This window comes from Ochlerotatus camptorhynchus, unplaced genomic scaffold (genome assembly GCF_037179485.1).
Source record: "Ochlerotatus camptorhynchus isolate MF236.1 unplaced genomic scaffold, CSIRO-AGI_Acam_v1.1 ptg000371l, whole genome shotgun sequence".
NCBI lineage: Eukaryota > Metazoa > Arthropoda > Insecta > Diptera > Culicidae > Ochlerotatus > Ochlerotatus camptorhynchus.
In genome coordinates, this window is record NW_027040859.1 from 677,075 (window position 1) to 698,700 (window position 21,626).

Below are 21,626 nucleotides of genomic sequence, written 5' to 3' on the forward strand. Positions count from 1 at the left end.
AAAATCTCTTCGGAAAGTACCTAACCACTTCACAAACGATCGAAATCATTTCGAAAAGTACTGAAGCCCTTCAGCAATAATTCTTAACCACTTCGGAAAGTACTGAATCAGTTGATAACAATCGGAATCCCTTCTGAAATTATTGAATCACTGCAGAAATGTTCGGTGTCACTTTGGAAAGTACTAAATCACAACGAAAATGTTTAAATCACCTCGGATAGCTCTGAACCACTTCAAAATCACTTCTATAAGAACTGAATGATTCTGATTTTATTCGTCTTTGTAACTTGAAAAGGTACTGATTTACTTCAAAACAGTTCTTAATGACTTGATGAGTCCAATTTTAACGACTGTTTATCCCTGATCATGCATATCAGGGGCGCAAGTAAGTTCAAATTTATTATTTTTCAATTATTTTCTGAACATGACTTTTAGAGGTATTTCAAATTTCAAGGTTTTTATCATTTTTTGTCATTCTGTATATGTACAAGAGGCGCAAATTATTTCAAATCTAACATTTCTTTAAATTTTCTCTGAATTTTTGTACCAGGGTCATTTAAAATGTAACATTTATTTTATATATTTTCCTTTTCGTTTGTATCAGGGGCACTAGCCACTTCAAATATTACGATTTTTATCAATTTTTCCCTGAACATGTTTACCATGGGCGCAAGCCATTTCAAATTTAGAGATTTTTCAATTTTCACCTGAAAATGTGGATCAGAGACTTGTAAATCAGGGCCGCAAGTCTAGGCGCAAGTGTTCGAAGGTAACCTAGCTAAATGCAGTATAGTTTAAGTATTTAACTTTTTCGGTAATATATTGCCCTCATTAAAACGTCTTTCCTTTTTTTTATTGAATTGGGTTGTTTAGAGGTATTGGTAAATACATATTCGTTATCTGCATTAAAAATGGAACCGAAATCCAAAATTTCATCAATTTTGGTGAACTGGAACTATTTTAAATAAGAACGTTTACATTAGCGAAAATCACCATCTTAGGGCCCCTTGGTGGGACTTTGTATGGGAACGAGCTGTCAACGAATAGATTAAGTGTCAACGATCAAAAATTTAAATCTAGATTTAAAAATCGAGATGAATGTCTACGGGATCGATAAAAATATCGTTGTGCTCAGAAAGCAAAGCTCTATCAGGTAATGTATAAAAATCGGTGTATTTTTGAAGTTAAATAACCCTAACTTTTTTTTTCGGTTTGGAGCTAAGTAGTCATCGACTACCCGCGATCGACCACAGCACTGATCGTTAAGCGGAACCTCAAGAAAACTCAGAAAGCAGTTGGAAAGGAGAAACAGTTCAAAGCAAATTGACGTTCAGCATCAAATAAGGTTGATACAACAGCGGTACAAAATCTTATGGAAGTTGTTAAACACAAAGCCTTACAGTTCGCATTTGGAAAATCGGAAGTCTGATCAAATAATGTTCCTGTATTTTTTAGTCATTATACAATAACATAATCAGTGTGCACTGACAAATTTCCACCCGTTAATAAGTGTTTCACCCCCAATCGGATACACAAATCTCCCAAAAATCACAGTGGGTGGTGCCCTTCACTCACCACTATTTCATACGCTGTTTAGCAATGAAAAGAACTGACTTTTGAAGTAGGATTACGTCTTTATCGATGGTATGGGGTACCATTTCACCGAAGCAGCGTCACGAAATCATGTAAGGTACACCGGGGCAAGTAGAAATGCAGTGTAAGTTGAAACGAAAGGTGTAAATATAGGGTTTCCCACTGTAGGGTGGGGCTTAGCTTTCAAAATCTTTCGGGGACACCTTTTCTCACTGTAACGTCGTACGTTTATTTTCTTTCAATTTTTAGTTTAGTTTAGAATAACTATAGTTAGTATTTGAATCTTGTAATTAATTAAGAATTTCAATGCAATTAAAAAAAAGTGATTCGTTTCCAATGCAATGTAGCAAAAAGCTTCGTGATACGTACATTTGTCGGGATTTTTATGGCAAGATAAAAGTGAGCTTGTAGATATGAAGCTTTTATAGCAAGCTAGCAGATGTAGCTTTTGTTTATAGATTGGGAAATACGTGAAAGAGATAGGATTCAAATGAACAACTGAGTAAAATGGCTAAGCCAAACATTGATTTTTCGCGCCATATCCGATCCTTTTATCTTTAATAAATTCCGTGGTTTCTTGGGAAAAACAAATTCTAGTCTCTGTCATTTCGCTAACGAATCGGCTGGAAAGCAGTGGTGTTTGACGCGGTTTTCAAGTTCGTCAGTCAAGTGTGAACTCAGTGAAATTCGATCAAAAAGATTTAGGTTCGAGTCAGTTAATTAATTCGATAGCTCTTTTTGTGCATTTAGATTTTTCTTGCCTGTAGCAAATAGTTCGCGTTTCAAACCGCTGTGTAGATAGTGTGTCTAAATACAAAAAGGTAATTGTTGATTAATTTTGCAAATTTAAATATTACATGAGTTATTTTGTGATTTCGCGTTGGACAGCTCATTCAACGGGCTTTTTTGTACGGGCTGGAATTTTCGGCGAGATCGGCTTCCATCGTCTGGTTTGTCGTGGCGTAAACTTGGCCGCCATTTCCGTCCGTTGGATTCGGACAAGACCCGGGTGCATTGCGAAGGCCCGCCTCTTGTAGGTAGATAAACGGAGTGTCGTGAAGTCGCTAGTTTTGCTAAGCGAAATTCGCCCCAAGGGTCGCCAAAAGCCGTTGGTAGAGTCCCCATTACGTTACAACCCCGGGGACTGTGACATTTGAGAGCTCGGACCGCAGAAGTACGAAGCCAATTGCGTACCTCGGTTCGGATTTTAACCAAAGAGGAGAGGACGACATTTCATCTCGGGCGGTCATAGCGGAAACATAGTACGCGAAGCCGTGCGACGGTACGTTGGTCTCTCTCTTCCACGGAGCGAATCTCCCGGGAAATGCTCGACTACGTCGATGCTCAGCTCTCTAGAAAGCAAATCGGAAGCCTTCCGTCCAGCCGCCACTAACTCCGCACCTCTAATACACGGGTCACTTTTCGTCGCTGCACGCCATTTCCGCAGCTTGATCGGCGCCATTCCGAGACCGCCGCCATCATCACAGGTCGTCGGAAGGTCAACAGTCACCATCGCCAGGACCTTGGTAAGGTCACCGGTCGCCATTACCGCTCCATCCGTCGCAATCACCGATTCATCCATCGCCATCATCGCATTGGATTCGCACATTCGGTTTAGCTTGGTTCGTTAGGTCTAATGAAAATTGGGACTATAATTTGTGGACTTCTTTGAGATTGCGGGTTTCCCTGATGTTAAATGGATCGGATAAAGGTGTATTTTCGATAAAGATTATGACAATGTTCCTACCATGAATATAGGCTTCATTATTGATCCACGACGATACAGGGACAGTGAGGAAACTGCTGTTTATACCTAGTGTATTAAACAGTTTTGCTGTGTTTGCAGTTGCTAAACGTGAAATAGTTGCATTCAACAAGTTTTTGAATGGTAGATCCCGCTTTCTCTCTGGTTTCTTACCTCCTGGTTTCAATCGAATAGACAGTGCGAGATTCTGTCGCTCCATGTCTGGAAGACTTTCATCGAATACAGCAAGCCCAACTAGTTCTTCGCTTAGATACCAAGTGTGCAACGAAAATTTCTTTTGGGCACTGTTTGCAGCAGCCAAGTTAACAGATCCTTCTAGATATTTGCACGTTTGTAACATCGACATACGTTGAAGCAAAGTTTACAGCTACCCGTCCTGTATTGGCACCTCAAACTGATCAGTTTAGATCTGGATCACCTGGTCTACAGGAACACAGAAACACACGATCTGCTTCACCTCTCTCTGTATCTCATTGATTGCGCATAACTGAGTGACAACAACGGGAACGATCTGGATTTCATGATAGATTTTTCACCAATAATGTGTTCCAAACTGCTCAGCTCTGTATTCAATTTAAGTTTATCAGCTGACGGAGCAGCGGTATGCCTGCGGTTTCAATCTAGAAGCGATTGCTAACGGCTAGAACAAAGAGGAAGTGTTTAACATCGATAAATCAACCATTTTGATTTATTAAATGCTCAATCTCATAACAAACAATATTCTATCAGGGGAAAAAAGAAGGTTTTATTGAAATAAATTAATAATTAAAATAAAAGAGTTACTTCATTTCTTAACATCTATCAGAAAGAAAACAAACAAGAGTTAAAATCATAACCTCAATTATGGTTGTAGACCCATTTGAAATTTACTTCTGAATTGAATATTACAGTCCGTGAAAATTTACATTGGAACGAAAAGAATATTGTGTAAATTTCAAATTAAACGTAAAAAAAGTTAGATTCGCTGTAGTTAATTTGTCACATTTGATGTTACGTAAATTTACATGTTTTATTATAACTGTGTGGCGTCGGTAACAGTGGTACTCCGTACGGAAAACAAGATCAACGGAAACCAAATCAAGGGAAAAAAAGATGGTCGCAAGAGGCCAAGTTCTAAACGGCTATAGCTCATTATGAATATCAACCCTGTTGCCATGAATGGAAAAATCCAGTCGCTGCTACGTAATAAAACCTTTCTCATCAGGATAAGCAAAAGAGGATCACCGCTCAGAAGCCTACATCATCGGAGTCGAATATCATTACTTTGAATTTTTCATTGATTGTTTACAAACAACAACAGCTCGCTAACAGCCAATAATGGTGAACAAGCAGACAAAGGACTTAAGTCAGCTATGTGCTCGAAAATAAGTTTGATCAAAGCTTATCACCTTTCGAAAGCTTAGGCGGCGAATAAATGAAAGAAAATAGGCACGTTTTCACGTGCTTTGAATATTTTCTCAGAATGAAAACGCAAAGCCTTGTGAAACAAGTGAACAAAGACGAATAGAACCGTGCTGGTAGATTGAATTAAGAATGTAATCATCCACGTCGTCACCACCGTCGTCGTCGTCGTCGTCGTCTTCGTTGTCTTCATCCTCGCTGAAGAGCAGGCTAATTTCAAGGTAATTTGCTCTTCTAAGACATCGAGTGTAGAGAACCGTGGCGAAAAACCACCAGGATATACCAACTTCCTATATTTGTGTGCACTCAGAAAAAAGACGGCGTGGGGAAAGGAAACAAATTATGTAAACAAAAACAGAACTGCTCACAGTTTGGCTCATTGACAGGCCATCTACTGCTGGTTGGTTTCGGAACCGTTACGTGCTCAGGTGCTGGTGCAGAACGCATTTGCAGTGATTAACCTTGGAATAACATCATTGCTGCATCACGAAATTATCTCCTGCTCGAAATTGCCACGCTTTCTACCATCCACCAGGTACTTTGTTTATGTTCAACGAGACCCCGGTCGGTACTAAATCTTCTTAAAAATGTCCGCTCCTTTCGCCAATCGGTTGTACGTCACTGTACATAACATAGACAAACCCACCAACCAACGGTTTCTATCATCTGAGGAAACCGAACGATTCCCTCCTCGATGGCAGATTGGTTTGATCCCCATTTGATGATCACAAAAGTGCGGTCTCCCCACCACGTTGTTTGCAGTGTGGCCGCCTCCGAAATTGAAAGAAGGACTAATTTACAATTCCAATTCGTTCGGCCGCCAGCAGAAGCAAACAACTTGAGCCAGCTGTCCTTCAGGATTTGCTGATTTTCAATTTTCTTCCCACCATTCGATTTCTTTTTTTTTTATTGCGTTTCCCGTTTCGCCCATCTATCAAGGCGTCCGTAAAACTGTGGACTTGGATCTACTATGGCATCACGAATGTTTGCACGTGGATCACTGGCAAATCTAAATTCAAAGTGATGGCCAATCTTCTACTTAGCGGAAGTTCACAGAATTTACCCAGCAAATGGTTTGGAAAATTGAAGATTGCTACTGTAGCAATTTCGATCTAAGGTGCATGAGGTTGCATACATTTAAATAATGAACGTTTTCACGGTTCACCACTCACTTTATTTAAACAGTAAAATTAAAGATTGAGATTTGTGAATTTCTATGTAAATTACTTACGTAGGTTATAGATTCCCACATTTCTTACTCTGAACCAGCAACTTTGAGCAAGCATTCCGAAACCAAATAAAAAGTAAATATCAAAGAGAAGCAATAACAAACTTCACAAACAAACAATTTATCCTTCACATTGCAGCTCTCCATCGTTATTTGCCGCTTCACCACACCAAGCTTCATGTAAAAGTAACCATCTACCGACCACCAATCATTTTTCCATCGCAAATACCTTCAATCCGCTTCGGTTGATACAATAATCCCTCCGCATATGCGGTGGGTGGTACAGTCCACCCACCACTATATCTCGGCTGTCCTTCAAACAAATGAGCTGATTTTCTGTAGATTCTGACACTTATCACATACAGCGTAATTGGTCGAAGGACTGCACCACAAGGGAGGGGTACCTACATATTTTCAATCTTTTTTCTGATGTTTTCCTTTCTTTTCTCGTTTTCTGCCTTCAGGATGATAAAAGCAATCAGCAGTTGGACGCAGTGCAGAAGCAACAACAGCAACAATTGCAACAACAGCAACAGCTACAGCAGCAGATTCCGGAGAAGAAAAAGTGGATTCACGATCCGTCCAGTAAGTATCGAAATCGTTAAGCCATCTTTTGGTTGTGTTTTGTGGAATTTTGTGGCACATATGATTAAACTGTTCGAGGAAGTTGTAAACTGGCATCCCAAGCAGTATCTGAAGTCTAAATTTCAATTCAAAATTGTTAAAAATTTTGCGAAAATTACTAAACAAAATTGCTTTAAAGGGTGTCCCACATCAAATTATATCACGGAAAAAACCGCTGTAGAAAATTACCTAGTTGACCGATCCTTTTCAAACTTTCAGACAATAAAATACAACCCATTAGTAAGCTTTTGGCATATTTATTTTATTCAACTTCAATACCATAACCGTACGCTCGCACCTTACGCTTAACTCCACTCATTAGGTTCTGTACAACATCTGCCTGCAGCTTCTTCTGTACGGAAACCCACTTTTATTCATGTCTTCCTCAGATTTGACCTCCTTGGGATGCTTCCGTAATAGCCCAATATTTTTCGATGGGCCTTAGTTCTGATGCGTTGGGGGGGGGGGGGGTTCATGTCCTTGGGTACAAAAGTAACCCCGTTGGCTTCGTACCACTCCAGGACAACATTTGAATAGTGGCACGAAGCTAGATCCGGCCAGAAGATCGTAGGGCCCTCGTGTTGCTTCAACAAAGGAAGCAGACGCTTCTGTAGACACTCAGGTAGATCTCACCGTTTACAATCCCGGTAGTCACGAACGGCGCACTCCGTTTGCCACATGAGCACATCGCTTGCCAAATCATGTATTTCTTGGCAAACTTTGAAAGTTTCTGCTTCCTTACTTCCTACGGAACATCAAACTTGTGCTGGGCGGTGAAGAACAATAGCCCCGGAAGCTGCTGGAAGTCCGCCTTGACGTAAGTCTCATCATCCATGATGAGACAATGAGGCTTCGTCAGTTCGTCACGATTTGGAGCCTTCTGCACTTTGTACGTATGCACTCCCTCCCGGTCCTTGGCTCTCTGAACGAAAGACTGGGACAGATTCAACTTTTTGGCCACATCCCTGACCGAAGCATTGGTATTCCGCTTAAACGCTTTCACGACACGCTTGTGATCCTGACCACTAATAGAACATCCATTCTGATTGCATTTCTCCTTCCGTTCGATGCTCAGAGTTTCGTAGTAACGTTTAATCACACGACTCACCGTTGACTGCGCGATTCCGAGTTGTTTTCCGATGTCCCGATGAGAGAGTTGAGGGTTTTCCAGGTGCTTGCGCATAATCAATTCCCAACATTGCATTTTGGGTGACGCCATTTTTTCCAACTTTCGAAAAACTAACAGCGATAAAAATACAATGTAAACAATACACTCTAAACTACTTCTTCCCGAATTTTCAAGAGAAAATACCCAATGGGAAATTTTCTACAACGTTTTTTCCGTGATCTAATTTGATGAGGGACACCCTTTAAACTACCGAATAACTTGTTAAGCTGGGTTTAGACTAGGCAAGTCAAATGATCAACTCAGTTGAATTCAATTGGCTTGAAAAGTTGAGCCTGGTTCCACTTTTTTTTTTTTTTATTCAAGTGAGTGGATCAAGTCAGTTGAATGGCATGGTTTACATGTTCAATTCGCGTTCAAGTCAGTTGATTGACTTGCCCTGTCTAAACCCAGCTTTAGTCGTGAACTTTGAGTACAGGTAATGTTTCATTGGTAAAGCTTAAGGCATTTTTTAGAGAATGTTTTAAATATAAAACCAAGTCGGGAACATGATGGCACCTGCACTGAAATGTAAATGTACCTCGGAAATCTTCACGTTAAGAAAAAAGTAACCAAAATTATGAAGTAATGAAATTGGGTTGTTACCGGTATGGTCAAATAAAACAACACAAAAGGTTATCATATTCCACTTAATTAATTTTGGAACCTATGACAGATACGCATTTCGACTACAATGTGCAGTCTTCATCAGTGCCATTCCCACTTAAGACATATCAAAATGCAAAAAGCTGACTCAAAGCTGACCCCTTTTTTATTTTGCCTCAGTGGTATAACTGGCATAGTTGGACATCGATCTGTCAAAATAAAAGTTTCGTGATATCGACACTGAGCATTCATAAGGACCAATGTCGAAAACATAAAGAATGGCTTCTTTCGTAAATGACTCGTGCTTCAAAGTCAATCAAAGTAAGCCACTAATTTTATCGGATAGGAGGACTTTTCTGTACACAATCATGATGTTGGTTTTCTTGAGTGAGCTTTCATTTTCGAGAAATTCACGCAAAAAGTAATTATTTACGTTTGCAGCATTGGCCCTTATGAAAGGAAGCATTGACGTTGACGGCGACTCTGCAACTCTTTACTCATGGTAAAATCACATAAGCTTCTGACAATCTATGCATGAAATCTAGCGGACTTTGTCTTATCTCTTCATTCCTCCAGCAAGCCACCTTTTCTTCACACAAAGATTGATAGAATCATATGGGATTTTCGTAGGAGTGAAAGAGTAAGGAAATGTTCAGCAAGTTTCACGCACAGACTGATGTTTGCTTATGGGATTTTACCATAGGAGTGAAAAGTTACAGAGTGACCGGAGAGGCGAATTGTCAATAGTCACGGTAATGCTTAATGAGATGTAAACCGGTGAGGCCCAGATAATTCGTCGTCTCCTTTGTTCCCGCGCTGTTTAAATGCTTGACGGAGTTTGACGTGTATGCATTCTTTTAACGACTAGTTCGACAGGGGGCTTCTCAAAGGATTTTTTAACTAGTGTTTTCAAGTCGGTCGTCTCTTCGATCTTTTTAGTTTGCATTGGATTCATTACGGAAATTGTGTTAATTGCATGTAATTTGATGCAAACAATTCGAAGATTTGATGATTACGTCGCATAGGTGTGAAACTATAATTATGTCTGTGGTATGTTGAAATATTGTTAACTGTGCTTTTAGTGAGTCAACTTATGATTACAGCATGAAATATCCAGTTAATGCATATTAACGATTATTTTCGTTGGTAAATAGTGCTAAACTTTGATACATCTAGCTGGGAGCCCCACCCTGGGACCTTAGCCATAGTGGTCGAACAAAAATTGTTATGATTGTGTGTAGCTCCTCCTTTGCCTTTTCGATCAACAAGGATCAACGTTACCACGTTATTTTGAAGAAATTTTCAAATTTTAAAATCTTGGATATTATATCATTTATCGTCCTGCTTGCAAAATTTCGATTTGAACGATGCAAAGTCAGCCCAAAACACTGCATATTTTTCAAATGAAACTTCTGACTCTTGTTCCAAATTTTGCTGCTTCTCTCTGGACTTCAAAATGTAAACTCCCAATGAAATCAAAGTTTGATGCAATTAGTTCCAAAAAATTAGAAAATTTCCAAAGAAGGAAATGTTACATACATGTTTCATCTAAGTTTACCACAGTTTTGCTATGTGAATCGTGATTAATTTGTTAAAGTTAGCTATATAATTATAAATAAAGCACATAAATGGTAAAGGAAATATTATTTAAATGAATTGGCAAGTCCCTTGATCCTCTTTCTCATTTTAAAGCTGGTATATTCAATTTGACAGATTGATGTCCATCTATAAAGGGTGTCCACGATGAAATTGCCACACTATGAAATTACTCTAATTTTTTAACCGTTGGGTAGAATTTAATGAAAATTTGGGTGGATTTAGTTCATAGTGCATTATTTACATCCTGCAAGTTTTAAAGTCCTGTGATCAAAACTCGCGGAAATGGAGTCGAAAGAACAGCTCGTGCGTGATAAAATCTTGCGCATTCATCACGAGAACAAGGATCTCTCGCATCGTTCCATCGCTAAAACGTTGGTAATCGCGAATTCCACGGTGTCGCGAGTGATTAAGCGGTTCGAGGAACGGTTGACCACCGATCGGAAGCCCAGAAGTGAAGGAAAAAGTATTCCGTACAACACCAAAAATCACAACCGCGTAGTTGGGGCCTTCAACCGAAATCCGAACGCCTCCGTTAGGGATGTGGCTAAGAAGCTGCACCTAAGCCGAAGTTTTGTCCAGAAGGCCAAAACTAAGGCTGGGCTTCGAACGTTCAAGGTACAAAAGGCCCCTAATCGCGACGAGAAGCAGAACAAGTCCGCCAAAACCCGTGCCAGGAAGTTGTACCTCAACATGCTGACGAAAGTTGAATGCTGCATCATGGACGACGAAACATATGTGAAAGCCGACTTCAAACAGATCCCCGGCAACCTGTTTTTCACGGCCAAGGATAAGTTCAGCGTTCCGGAGCATGTCCGCACTCAGAAGATGTCCAAATTTGCGAAGAAATTCCTGGTTTGGCAAGCCATCTGCACGTGCGGGAAGCGGAGTGCACCTTTCGTGACCCAGGACACGATGAACGGACAGGTGTACATTAGGGTGCTTCATTCTGAAAAAAGTGATGAATTTCTGATGGGCCACCCTCCAGTTCGATTCATAGCCCCAAAATATGAACCTGTGCAAAAATTGGTAAAGATTGATGAAGGTTTAGAGGTCGCGTCAATGATTTGAAATTTGTATGGGAATTACTATGGAAGAATTTAAAAAATCGCTTATATCGCTATAACTTTGCTTCTACTTGTCCAAATGTCGAAAAAATTTAGTATGTTATTGCTATGGCAATAAACAAAAAGCCTACAGTTGCTACGCTCAGTTTTGCAGCGTATCAAGAATTATAAAAATGTGAAAAAATGGCAAAATAGGGTAAATTGACAGATGAATATGTACAAGGCAACAACGCCAATTTCATCGCAACAACAACAGACTTGTTGATCATTGTCATGACAACCACATATTTTTTTTTTTCAACGTTTGGACAACTACAACCAAAGTTAGAGCAATGTAAACGAAAATCAATAATTTCCCATACTAATTCACCAAAATCTCCATACAAAATCCAAATCATTGGCGCGACCTCTAAACCTACATCAATCTTTACCATTTTTTGCACAGGTTCATATTTTGGGGCTATAAATCGAACTGGAGGGTGGCCTATCAAAAATTCATCACTTTTTTCAAAATGAAACACCCTAGTGTACATAAAAGAGTGCCTCCAGAAGCGGCTGCTTCCTCTCCTGAAGGCCCACAACGTCCCAACAATCTTCTGGCCGGATTTGGCCTCATGTCACTACTCCAAGGACGTGCTGAAGTGGTATGCGGACAATAAGGTCAATTTCGTGCCGAAAATGTTCAACCCTCCCAACACTCCGGAGCTCCACCCCATCGAGAAGTACTGGGCGATTATGAAGCAGCACCTTCTTAAACGACCTAAGGTAGTGAAGACAGTCGAGGAACTGAAGAAAGTATGGGTTTACATGCAAAAAACGGTTGATTCACAGGTTGTGCAGAATCTTATGGCCGGGGTTAAGGCCAAGGTGTGGGCATTTGCGTATGGACTGTAAATAAAATACGAGTAAAATGGTAAAATGAAGTTTAATAGTTATTTCTCAATCCCTGAAAATTTGATGGCAATCGGATGAAAACTCGAATTTTGCGAATCAATTTTGTGTGTGGCAATTTCATCGTGGACACCCTTTACCACTTGAAATCACTGAAATGGGGTCGATTTTTGATGATCGAGTTCCACATATGTTATGTGCTAGGAGATTGAACCAAAAAAGGGTTGATCTCGCTTGATGAGGTCAAGTTTGCGTTTTCCCACATAACGCTGACCCAGTACTGAGTGAGTACAAAATATTGTAAATAAAGGTTGATACGGTTAAAATTTGGTCAAGGGAAAACGCGTGTAAATCGGTGAAATCGTTTATTTAAAAAATCAAATTAAATTTCTTTTTCAAGTTCAATTAGTATAAAATTCAGGAAAAATATTCAGTTAGGCTTCCGCTTTTCCAAATCCGAATTTCCGGGCCTTACGCTTGACCCCTGCCATCAGATTTTGTACAGCCACCTTGTCCACCTTCTTCGCCGCAGAAAGCCAGTTTGCCTTGAACTGCTGCTCGCCCTTAGCAGTTTTTTTGGTCTTCTTTAGGTTCCGCTTGACAATAGCCCAGTATTTCTCAATTGGGCGGAGCTCTGGCGTGTTGGGAGGGTTCTTGTCCTTGGGACCCACCTGCACGTTGTTGGCGGCGTACCACTCCATGGCCTTTTTACCGTAATGGCAAGATGCCAAATCCGGCCAAAACAGTACGGAACAACCGTGTTTCTTCAGGAAAGGCAGCAGACGTTTATTCAAACACTCTTTCACGTAAATTTCTTGGTTGACAGTCCCGGAAGCTATGAAAATGCTGCTTTTCAAGCCACAGGTACAGATGGCTTGCCAAACCAGATATTTCTTTGCGAACTTTGACAGTTTCATGTGCTTGAAAACATCTGCTACCTTTCCCCTTCCTTTTGCCGTATAAAACTCCTGTCCCGGAAGCTGCTTGTAGTCGGCTTTGACGTAGGTTTCGTCGTCCATTACCACGCAGTCAAACTTCGTCAGCATCGTCGTGTACAGCCTCCGGGATCGCGCTTTGGCCGTCGTATTTTGTTTATCATCGCGATTTGGAGTCACTACCATCTTGTAAGTCGATAGTCCGGCTCGTTTTTTGGCTCGATGCACGGTTGTAGACGATACACCCAGCTTATTTGCGGCATCTCGGAGAGAGAGGTTAGGGTTTCGCTTGAAACTACCGGCAACTCTCTTTGTCGTCTCAGCGGCTTCCGGTTTTCGATTTTCCCCCGATCCAGACTTCCTGGCTGTCGACAAACGTTCCCCAAACACTTTAATTACATTTGAAACGGTTGATTTGGCAACTTTTAGCGATTTTGCCAACTTTGCGTGCGAGTAGCTCGGATTTTCGCGATGCGCGAGCAAAATTTTGATACGCTGCTCTTCTTGCTTGGACGGCATTTTGACAACTGAAGAGTGAATTCCAAAATCAAAATAGGAGCAACATTCTACACACACACACCTTCAAAATGAGGGGTGTTCAGGTTTTTTAAATGCAAAATTGAAAGAAATACGTCAAGTTGATATTGACCAAATTTTGACCGTATCACCCTTTATGGTCTACGAACGTGTTCTTAAATTCTTATTTGATTTGTTATGTCACATACGGAGCTGTACTTAGAATTTTTATTTAGGTGGTCCCTCTTCCTGGCTCTTTTACTTTTACTATGTCCTCATCACATTCCATAAGGGTAGCGCAAAAGCGACAGAGATATCGCAGCATTTTTTTACTATTATACCTGTTTTGTTTGACATAAAGTGGGAGTTATTCAGCCCAAGGATGCCAGATGTATTTATAAAAAAATATTCAACGAGATCGACGAGTTGTTTTCACATGTCTTCACTCTTTCTTTTATAATTTGTGGGTGGGTTAAGAAGTCAAATATTGAATAATTATGAAACTGAGTTTCAGGGAGCTTCTTAGAAGCCAAGGACAGTTCGTAAAAGTTAAGAGAACATCATTTCATTTCAAAGAATTTCGTAGAAGCTCGAAAGACTTCTTAAAAGTAAAGGGAACGTTTCATAATATCATGGAAATTCATAGATTTTCAGGAATCAGCGTAGGACTTTCAATAACTTTGTAGACATTAAGAACACCAAATGTAATAGAACTTTGTTAAAGCTCAGCAAACTTTGTAACGGCTCAGCAAACTTTATAGAAGCTCAGAGAACTTAGTTTAACATCCTAATTCAACAAGTTTTATAGTTGAGTACGGGCTGTATATGATTAGACTAGACTAGGCTAGAATGATTTCAACAATGTTTATAGACATGCAGAGAACTTGTTCTCATTAAATATTATTGAAAATTTGTGAACTTAAGAAAAATAAAGCAAATTTTGTAGAAGGGGAACTACGATCAATCTCAGGGATTTTTCTTTAACTTCAGTAGACTTTTTAAAACTTCAAGGATTTCGTTCAGGGGATATCGTAGAAATTCAGGAAGTTTATTATAAATTCGGGAATCTTCACAGAGCTTCAAAGATTTTTTAAGAAATTCAGGGTGCTTTTTTTCCTCGATTTGTTTTCCGTCGATCTTGTTTTCCGTGCTGGGGCGCTTATCACTACACCACCAGCGCCGTCATTCAGGGTGCTTTGTATGCATTAGAGAAAGCTTTGTAGCATTGGAAACCTTGTAGATGTTTGAGAACTTCGTTGAAGTTTAGAAATCATTGTTTAATATTAAGAAACTTCATGAAAGTTCTATTAGCTTCTGACGTTAAAATTGAATGGACTTAAAATAGATCGGAAAATGCCGTGGAAATTTAGAAAACTTTGTAGAACTGCTTTGCAGAGCTGCAAGAGAATTAGCAGAGAAATCAAACAAATAATTTCAGAAACTTCGTTAAACATCATAGAAGTGTTGAGATTTTTGTTAAGATCAAAAAACGTAGAAGTTCAGCCACAATTGTAGGAGAGTGAACTTCGTAGGAGTTCAGCGAATTTTGAACGTCAGGGTTTGATTTGGGATGTTATTGGAAGATTTAATATTTTTGTTTCATCCAGATAATTAGGAAAATTCGTAGAGAAGGTCTTTCCTGAAATTTGCAGAAGGTCATGAATGTTCTGGGATCTTGGTTAAATTGAGATAACTAATTATGAAACTAGGAAGAAGTTCATGGAGCTCTGTAGAAGATGCGAAAATTATCTAGAAGTAAAGAAAATGGATAAGTCAAAGAACACTGGAACAATTTTTCACCCTCAGGAAATTGTAAGTGGCAAATGCCACCTTCGCCACCTGCTGAGAACGGTGCTGCTAATAATAATTGCATTTCCAATTATTATGATAAAATCTTATCATATCTTGCATTTGTGGGTGCACCCGGCACATGTCCAGATATAGCAAACACGCATGGGAAAATTCATTCACTCGTACAAGCACCACAGATACAAAATAGCCATCCTCACCTACAAACACATTTCCGAGCGGGTGTAAACTCTTCCAACCACGTGACTCTGCATGTAGGCACGGAACTGACAGCAGCAGAAGAAATGAAGGATAAACTGAAAGGCAGCCGAACAATTTTCTCAACCGAGGGAGAACCTGATTGAATGCGTAAAAACGGAACGGTCCAGTGATATCAGTTGAATTGGCCACAGCAGTTTTACAATATTTGTTACGTTTATGTGTTACAGAATAATACTTTTCTCCATGTTAATACCAATTAAATGTGTAAATTTATGTTTAAATCTACAAAATAAAAAGTGATTCTTTCTACAAAATTCTCACTCAGTTTCTTCGAGGCCTTCCCGAAAAAACGTGCTTAACTTTTTAACTCAGCTCTGGTACTATCTTCGGTCCCAAGCTGATCGATGCACCCCTCGAAACATAAGAAAATCCACGAACCCCTCATTTTATCTGTCAAACTTTGATAGCGAATTGAAACAAACATAGTGTAGTACTAGAACTTCGACTAAAATGGGGTACGTTATTCGATTTGCTTGGGACCAATAGGCTAGTCAAGTAGTGAGCCAATTTAAAATTGTCAGTTTCCACTGGTTGCTACTACACTCCAAATCATTCATGTTACGCTCAGCTATCTGTTTTGCTCAATTCTGCGTTCAGTGAAGAAAATAGACGCAATCAGAAAACAAATGAAATCAGTGCGGTTCGAACAAGCTACTGCCAGAGCTGGTAAATATCACGACCGTCATGTGACAATGAGAAACAGGTCCTCTAGCTATCACGAGACGAAACTACCAATCATGAGATTTCTTGTCATTTCAAAAGGTTCTAGCATTCATGAGAATAATTGGCATACGGCTTTGACATCAACATTTCTAACTGATTTAGATGAATTTAGACAAGCAACCGTATGTAATCGGTAGAGTGAATATATTTTTAAGATTTCCGCGGTACAAGTAACAATAATATAAATAAATGAGCTAGTAATAGCGATGTTAACAACACTGTCACGTTCTGTCATGACAAAATAAATCGAAGAGATTTTGAAGTAAATCTCTATCATCGTTTTCTCATCCGATGATAGTGACAAAAGTATCTCTGTAAATATCACGTGAAATCTTTCATTGAAAATTACATTTGCCAGCTATACATTTGTATGTATTATGCTAAATGTAAGACCATTGTTTCAATAATCCTTCTTATCGTAGGCTATTTCTCAAACTTTTCTTTGTACAAGGCCCATCATCTTTTGCACGAGCCCTGTTGCCACTTGTTGGGCTGCCGAATTCCATTTTCGCTTGAAATCTTTCAGGCTACCTTTTCTTCAGCATGTGCTTCACAATTGACCAGTATTCCTCAATTGGCCTTAGTTCCGGAGAGTATTGGCCGGATGCATCTCCTTGGGAACCACTGTGACGCCATTTTCGCTGTACCACTGTTGGGTGGAATTTAAGTAGTGGCAGCTTGCCAAGTCCGGCCAGAATAGGCAATCCACCTCATGCTGCTCCAGAAAAGGCAGTATTCTTTTTCTTGGGCACTCCTTCGGGTAAATTTGCTGGTTTATGGTCCCAGTTTCGCTTTTAATCCCACAACTGCAGATTGCTTGCCAGAGAAGAGATCGCAGTAGGCCGCGTAAGCTGACGTGTTTTTCTTTTGCAGCGTATTTTTCGTCAGCGAATTAAATATGTTTTGCTTTAAATTTGTTAATTTGTGTGCTGAAATTTAGTTTCAAGTGTTCATAAAGTTATCATTAAGTTATATATCGTGTTTGCCTGTGTTTGTCTTGAGTGACTCGGTTGACCTTGAATCTAACCTACAAAATCTACGACGCAGCTTCAGTTTCATTGTTTGATGTCGAAAATTGCCTCCCGGGAGTCCGGTTCTCCGAGTTCGGATGCCACATTTTCGACGTGTAGTTCTGTTCTATTAAGAGATTCGTCACCGTGGGCGAGATTGAACCCGGTCCGGTTGGTGAATTGTATCCGTCGCGAGTTTTGGTGGTGATTCGGTGGCCGAAGTTGCCGTGAATCAGCAAGTTTTCCGCTGTCGGTGTCGGAGATTGTAAGCAATATGAAAGGATACGTCCAAGACTGGACGGGTGGTAGCTGGTGGCCGCGAAAGGCTCCTGGGGAAAGCACTAGACGTGAACCTCCTCCCAAAGCCCAAACGACCATGGCAATGCAAGACAATTCTCGATGAACATTTCAAAAGGTCCTATCTGCTTTGATCGATTCTCTTCATCGACTTTCCCTTTTGATAGCAGAAGTTATTGTCTTGCGCTTAGAACTTTGAACACAGCAAGGAATGCTTTTGAAATTGAGTTATTAACGAAAGAGACAGTCGATGAAGAGAATCGACGTTCGAACGAATCGATCGTGGTACGTTACGGGATGTAAGATCTGCCAGCGATTCCTAGTCCTGACTACTTCAAATTAGGGGAACAGAATTTTTCAGTAATCCAAGGAACACATCTTAGTCCTTGTTACTTTTTATGCCTTGTTGATAGTGACAAGACTCGGCTTTGTCTACCGAGGATGATCTTGAAACAAGGAAAAAATTAGTCAGTTGTCTTCATCTATGTGATTCCTAATCTTCTATTCATTGTTCCCTAGTTTGAAGTGGTTTAGACTAGGGTTCTGATGCATGGTCATTATCGGTGTCATACCTTAATTTTGTTGCTAAGGAATCCAATTTTGACTGACAAAGGGGTGCGCCTTTGGAGAGTGTTTCAACACTCCAAAGGGTATAAATAGCGGGACCTTTCAATTAGAGTCGGATCCTTGCGATAAATGCAAGAGTGGCAATTGTAAAAAAAATCGAATACGTCATCATTTCTCAATAGTGATGGAGTAATACGACATTCACTAAACTAAGGACACGGGATATACTACAGTAGATCAATTTACTGGTCGCAGTAGTGTTAGGTCCCGACCAGAGAAAAAAAAGTATTACGACAAAGCGAAATGAGATGCAAAGCGTAGAGAAAAACAAAACTCCAAAACCCATGGATTTGCAGGATAAAATTAACATTTAATAATTAAAAAAAAACATAAACTAAAGGGTGATACGGTCAAAATTTGGTCAAAGGAAAACGCGTGTAAATCGGTGAAATCGTTTATTTAAAAAATCAAATTAAATTTCTCTTTCAAGTTCAATTAGTATAAAATTCAGGAAAAATATTCAGTTAGGCTTCCGCTTTTCCAAATCCGAATTGCCGGGCCTTACGCTTGACCCCTGCCATCAGATTTTGTACAGCCACCTTGTCCACCTTCTTCGCCGCAGAAAGCCAGTTTGCCTTGAACTGCTGCTCGCCCTTAGCAGTTTTTTTGGTCTTCTTTAGGTTCCGCTTGACAATAGCCCAGTATTTCTCAATTGGGCGGAGCTCTGGCGTGTTGGGAGGGTTCTTGTCCTTGGGAACCACCTGCACGTTGTTGGCGGCGTACCACTCCATGGCCTTTTTACCGTAATGGCAAGATGCCAAATCCGGCCAAAACAGTACGGAACAACCGTGTTTCTTCAAGAAAGGCAGCAGACGTTTATTCAAACACTCTTTCACGTAAATTTCTTGGTTGACAGTCCCGGAAGCTATGAAAATGCTGCTTATCAAGCCACAGGTACAGATGGCTTGCCAAACCACATATTTATTTGCGAACTTTGACATCTGCTACCTTTTCCCTTCCTTTTGCCGTATAAAACTCCTGTCCCGGAAGCTGCTTGTAGTCGGCTTTGACGTAGGTTTCGTCGTCCATTACCACGCAGTCAAACTTCGTCAGCATCGTCGTGTACAGCCTCCGGGATCGCGCTTTGGCCGTCGTATTTTGTTTATCATCGCGATTTGGAGTCACTACCTTCTTGTAAGTCGATAGTTCGGCTCGTTTTTTGGCTCGATGCACGGTTGTAGACGATACACCCAGCTTATTTGCGGCATCTCGGAGAGAGAGGTTAGGGTTTCGCTTGAAACTACCGGCAACTCTCTTTGTCGTCTCAGCGGCTTCCGGTTTTCGATTTCCCCCCGATCCAGACTTCCTGGCTGTCGACAAACGTTCCCCAAACACTTTAATTACATTTGTAACGGTTGATTTGGCAACTTTTAGCGATTTTGCCAACTTTGCGTGCGAGTAGCTCGGATTTTCGCGATGCGCGAGCAAAATTTTGATACGCTGCTCTTCTTGCTTGGACGGCATTTTGACAACTGAAGAGTGAATTCCAAAATCAAAATAGGAGCAACATTCTACACACACACACCTTCAAAATGAGGGGTGTTCAGGTTTTTTAAATGCAAAATTGAAAGAAATACGTCAAGTTGATATTGACCAAATTTTGACCGTATCACCCTTTAAATACGTGCCAACATTTTGAAACTGGAAGTGTGTGTGTGTAATACTAATATCCAATTGATAGAGGTAATACATACATGCGGGGCTTATTGTAAGTGAAAGTAACCTCGGAATGGGTATGAAATTCCTGCCCAGGAATTTGACCGAAAACTGCCAGGAGCGGATGGACTGAGATTTTCGCAGGATCCAGTGAAGCAATGATGTAAACAAATTAACTTATCCTGACAACCAATGCCTACTGTGATTCTATACACTCTTAGCTTGATTAAGAAATTTTGAAAAAAAAGATCTAAAAAAATGCCATTATAGTAACATTTGTGTTCAACTTTTAAGCTTATAAACTGTTTAAAACTGGTAAAAATTCTCGTAAAAAATAGAATAAGACATGATGATTCAAATATCGAGTGATCGAAATTGTTTATGCAATATGCCAGGAATTCATGAAATCCTTAAACTTCATTTCACAAGATCCATGACGAGATTTTGGATCATTTGACATTTGACTGACTGACAAATAATCAACAATTTTGGATATAAGAAAGTTTTCAATACATTTTAACTTGAGAGGTGTCAGACTAAAGAAAGAAAAACAAGTACCTGAATGAACCATTTGTTTTAAGTCGCTTAGTCTTGTCTTTAGAGATTTGTTAATATTCTTCGATTATTTTCAAGATTTTGTACTTTGCAAATTAAAAAAAAACGATGGATAAGAATTCCAGATTCCCGAAGATTTCTTATATTGTTGATAATTATTATAGCTGGTTGTCTACTCATTTTTCTTAGTAAAATTCCATGAGTTTTCCAGGGTTTTCCGAATGTTTCTACCATAAAGTACCATAGTTTCAATCCTTTAAATTTGTCGAACCTTTTAACGGAATCCCTTTATGACGAGCTTTGAGTGAGATGGTTTATTTACTTTAAATTCCTTTATAATTGCTTATCTTTTGACAGATACGCATATTTCGTCTACTACTTGCAGACTTCATCAGTGCCAAGTGGTGTTGAGTACTTGGCACTGACGAAGTCTGCAAGTAGTAGGCGAAATATGCGTATCTGTCAAAAGATAAGCAATTATAACGGAATTTGAAGGAAATAAACCAACCCACTCAAAGCTCTTCACCATAGTTTCATTAACCTGTGATCCTAATTTCACGCATTTTTCAAAAATACAATCAAAATGTATAATGAAAATATTTTAAATTGAGCTAGAAATTCTGATAGGTATTTTTGACTAGTGTAAAGGAAAAATATGATTTAAAAAATATTACAACATCTTTAAAAAATTATTTAATGCAATTTGCAATGCTTATTACATTATTAATAATTCTAGCTAGGAATTGCCTGAAGAACTCTTTTGAAAATTCACTTGGAGTTCAGCTAAGAATTTACTTAATATTATCCTGAAATTCCCATGGAATTAGCAGAGGAATTTTTTTTTAGTTCTACTAGGAAATCCCACAAATTCATCGAAATGCTGCTGGGATTCTCCTTTAAATTATCTTAAAAACACCGGAATATCCTTAAAGTACTCCTCGAAATCCTTTTGAAATTTAGCTCAGAATTTTCTAAGAATATTCCTAAGAAATCCGTTGGAATTATTTTCATTGAATATATTTTGGAATTACCGTTGAATATTACCCCTTTCCTTGGAATTTAACTCACAACTATGAAATTCTCACTTAAAAAATAACTTGCAGTTCTTCTTACATTTCTACACAAAATTTGTCAGAACACCTTTGAAATTTTTAACCGAATTTATTTGAGGTTCGATAGGAATTATACTCATATTAAATTGTAATCCTCCTTATAAATTCTCCGAAAACTCACATGGAGATATGCTTCGGATTTCTTTTGTCCCAGAATCTTCTTTAAATTATCCTCAGAATGTCCTTAGA

The 21,626-nt window shown here is 39.5% G+C and overlaps 2 protein-coding genes across 2 annotated transcripts in view; both read left to right on the forward strand.

Annotated features, from left to right (window-relative positions):
• Positions 1-21,626, forward strand: part of Cow (Proteoglycan Cow) — a 711,953-nt gene that overhangs the window by 436,024 nt on the left and 254,303 nt on the right. Inside the window, exon 2 of the mRNA XM_065232724.1 lies at positions 6,452-6,572. Coding sequence (XP_065088796.1) covers positions 6,452-6,572 — 121 coding nt within the window. The remainder of the gene's footprint in view (positions 1-6,451; positions 6,573-21,626) is intronic.
• LOC135710168 (uncharacterized) lies at positions 10,178-11,773 on the forward strand. Its single transcript, XM_065232681.1, has 2 exons — positions 10,178-10,907; positions 11,572-11,773. Exons 1-2 carry the CDS (start codon positions 10,264-10,266, stop codon positions 11,702-11,704), a joined length of 777 nt encoding a protein of 258 aa, XP_065088753.1. The 5' UTR covers positions 10,178-10,263; the 3' UTR covers positions 11,705-11,773.

Bases quoted from the DNA above. Each gene is read 5' to 3' on its own strand.
- LOC135710168 (XM_065232681.1), top strand. From the start codon at position 10,264: ATGGAGTCGAAAGAACAGCTCGTGCGTGATAAAATCTTGCGCATTCAT. The intron at 10,908-11,571 runs GTACATTAGGGT...GAAACACCCTAG, and splicing joins GACACGATGAACGGACAGGT to TGTACATAAAAGAGTGCCTC.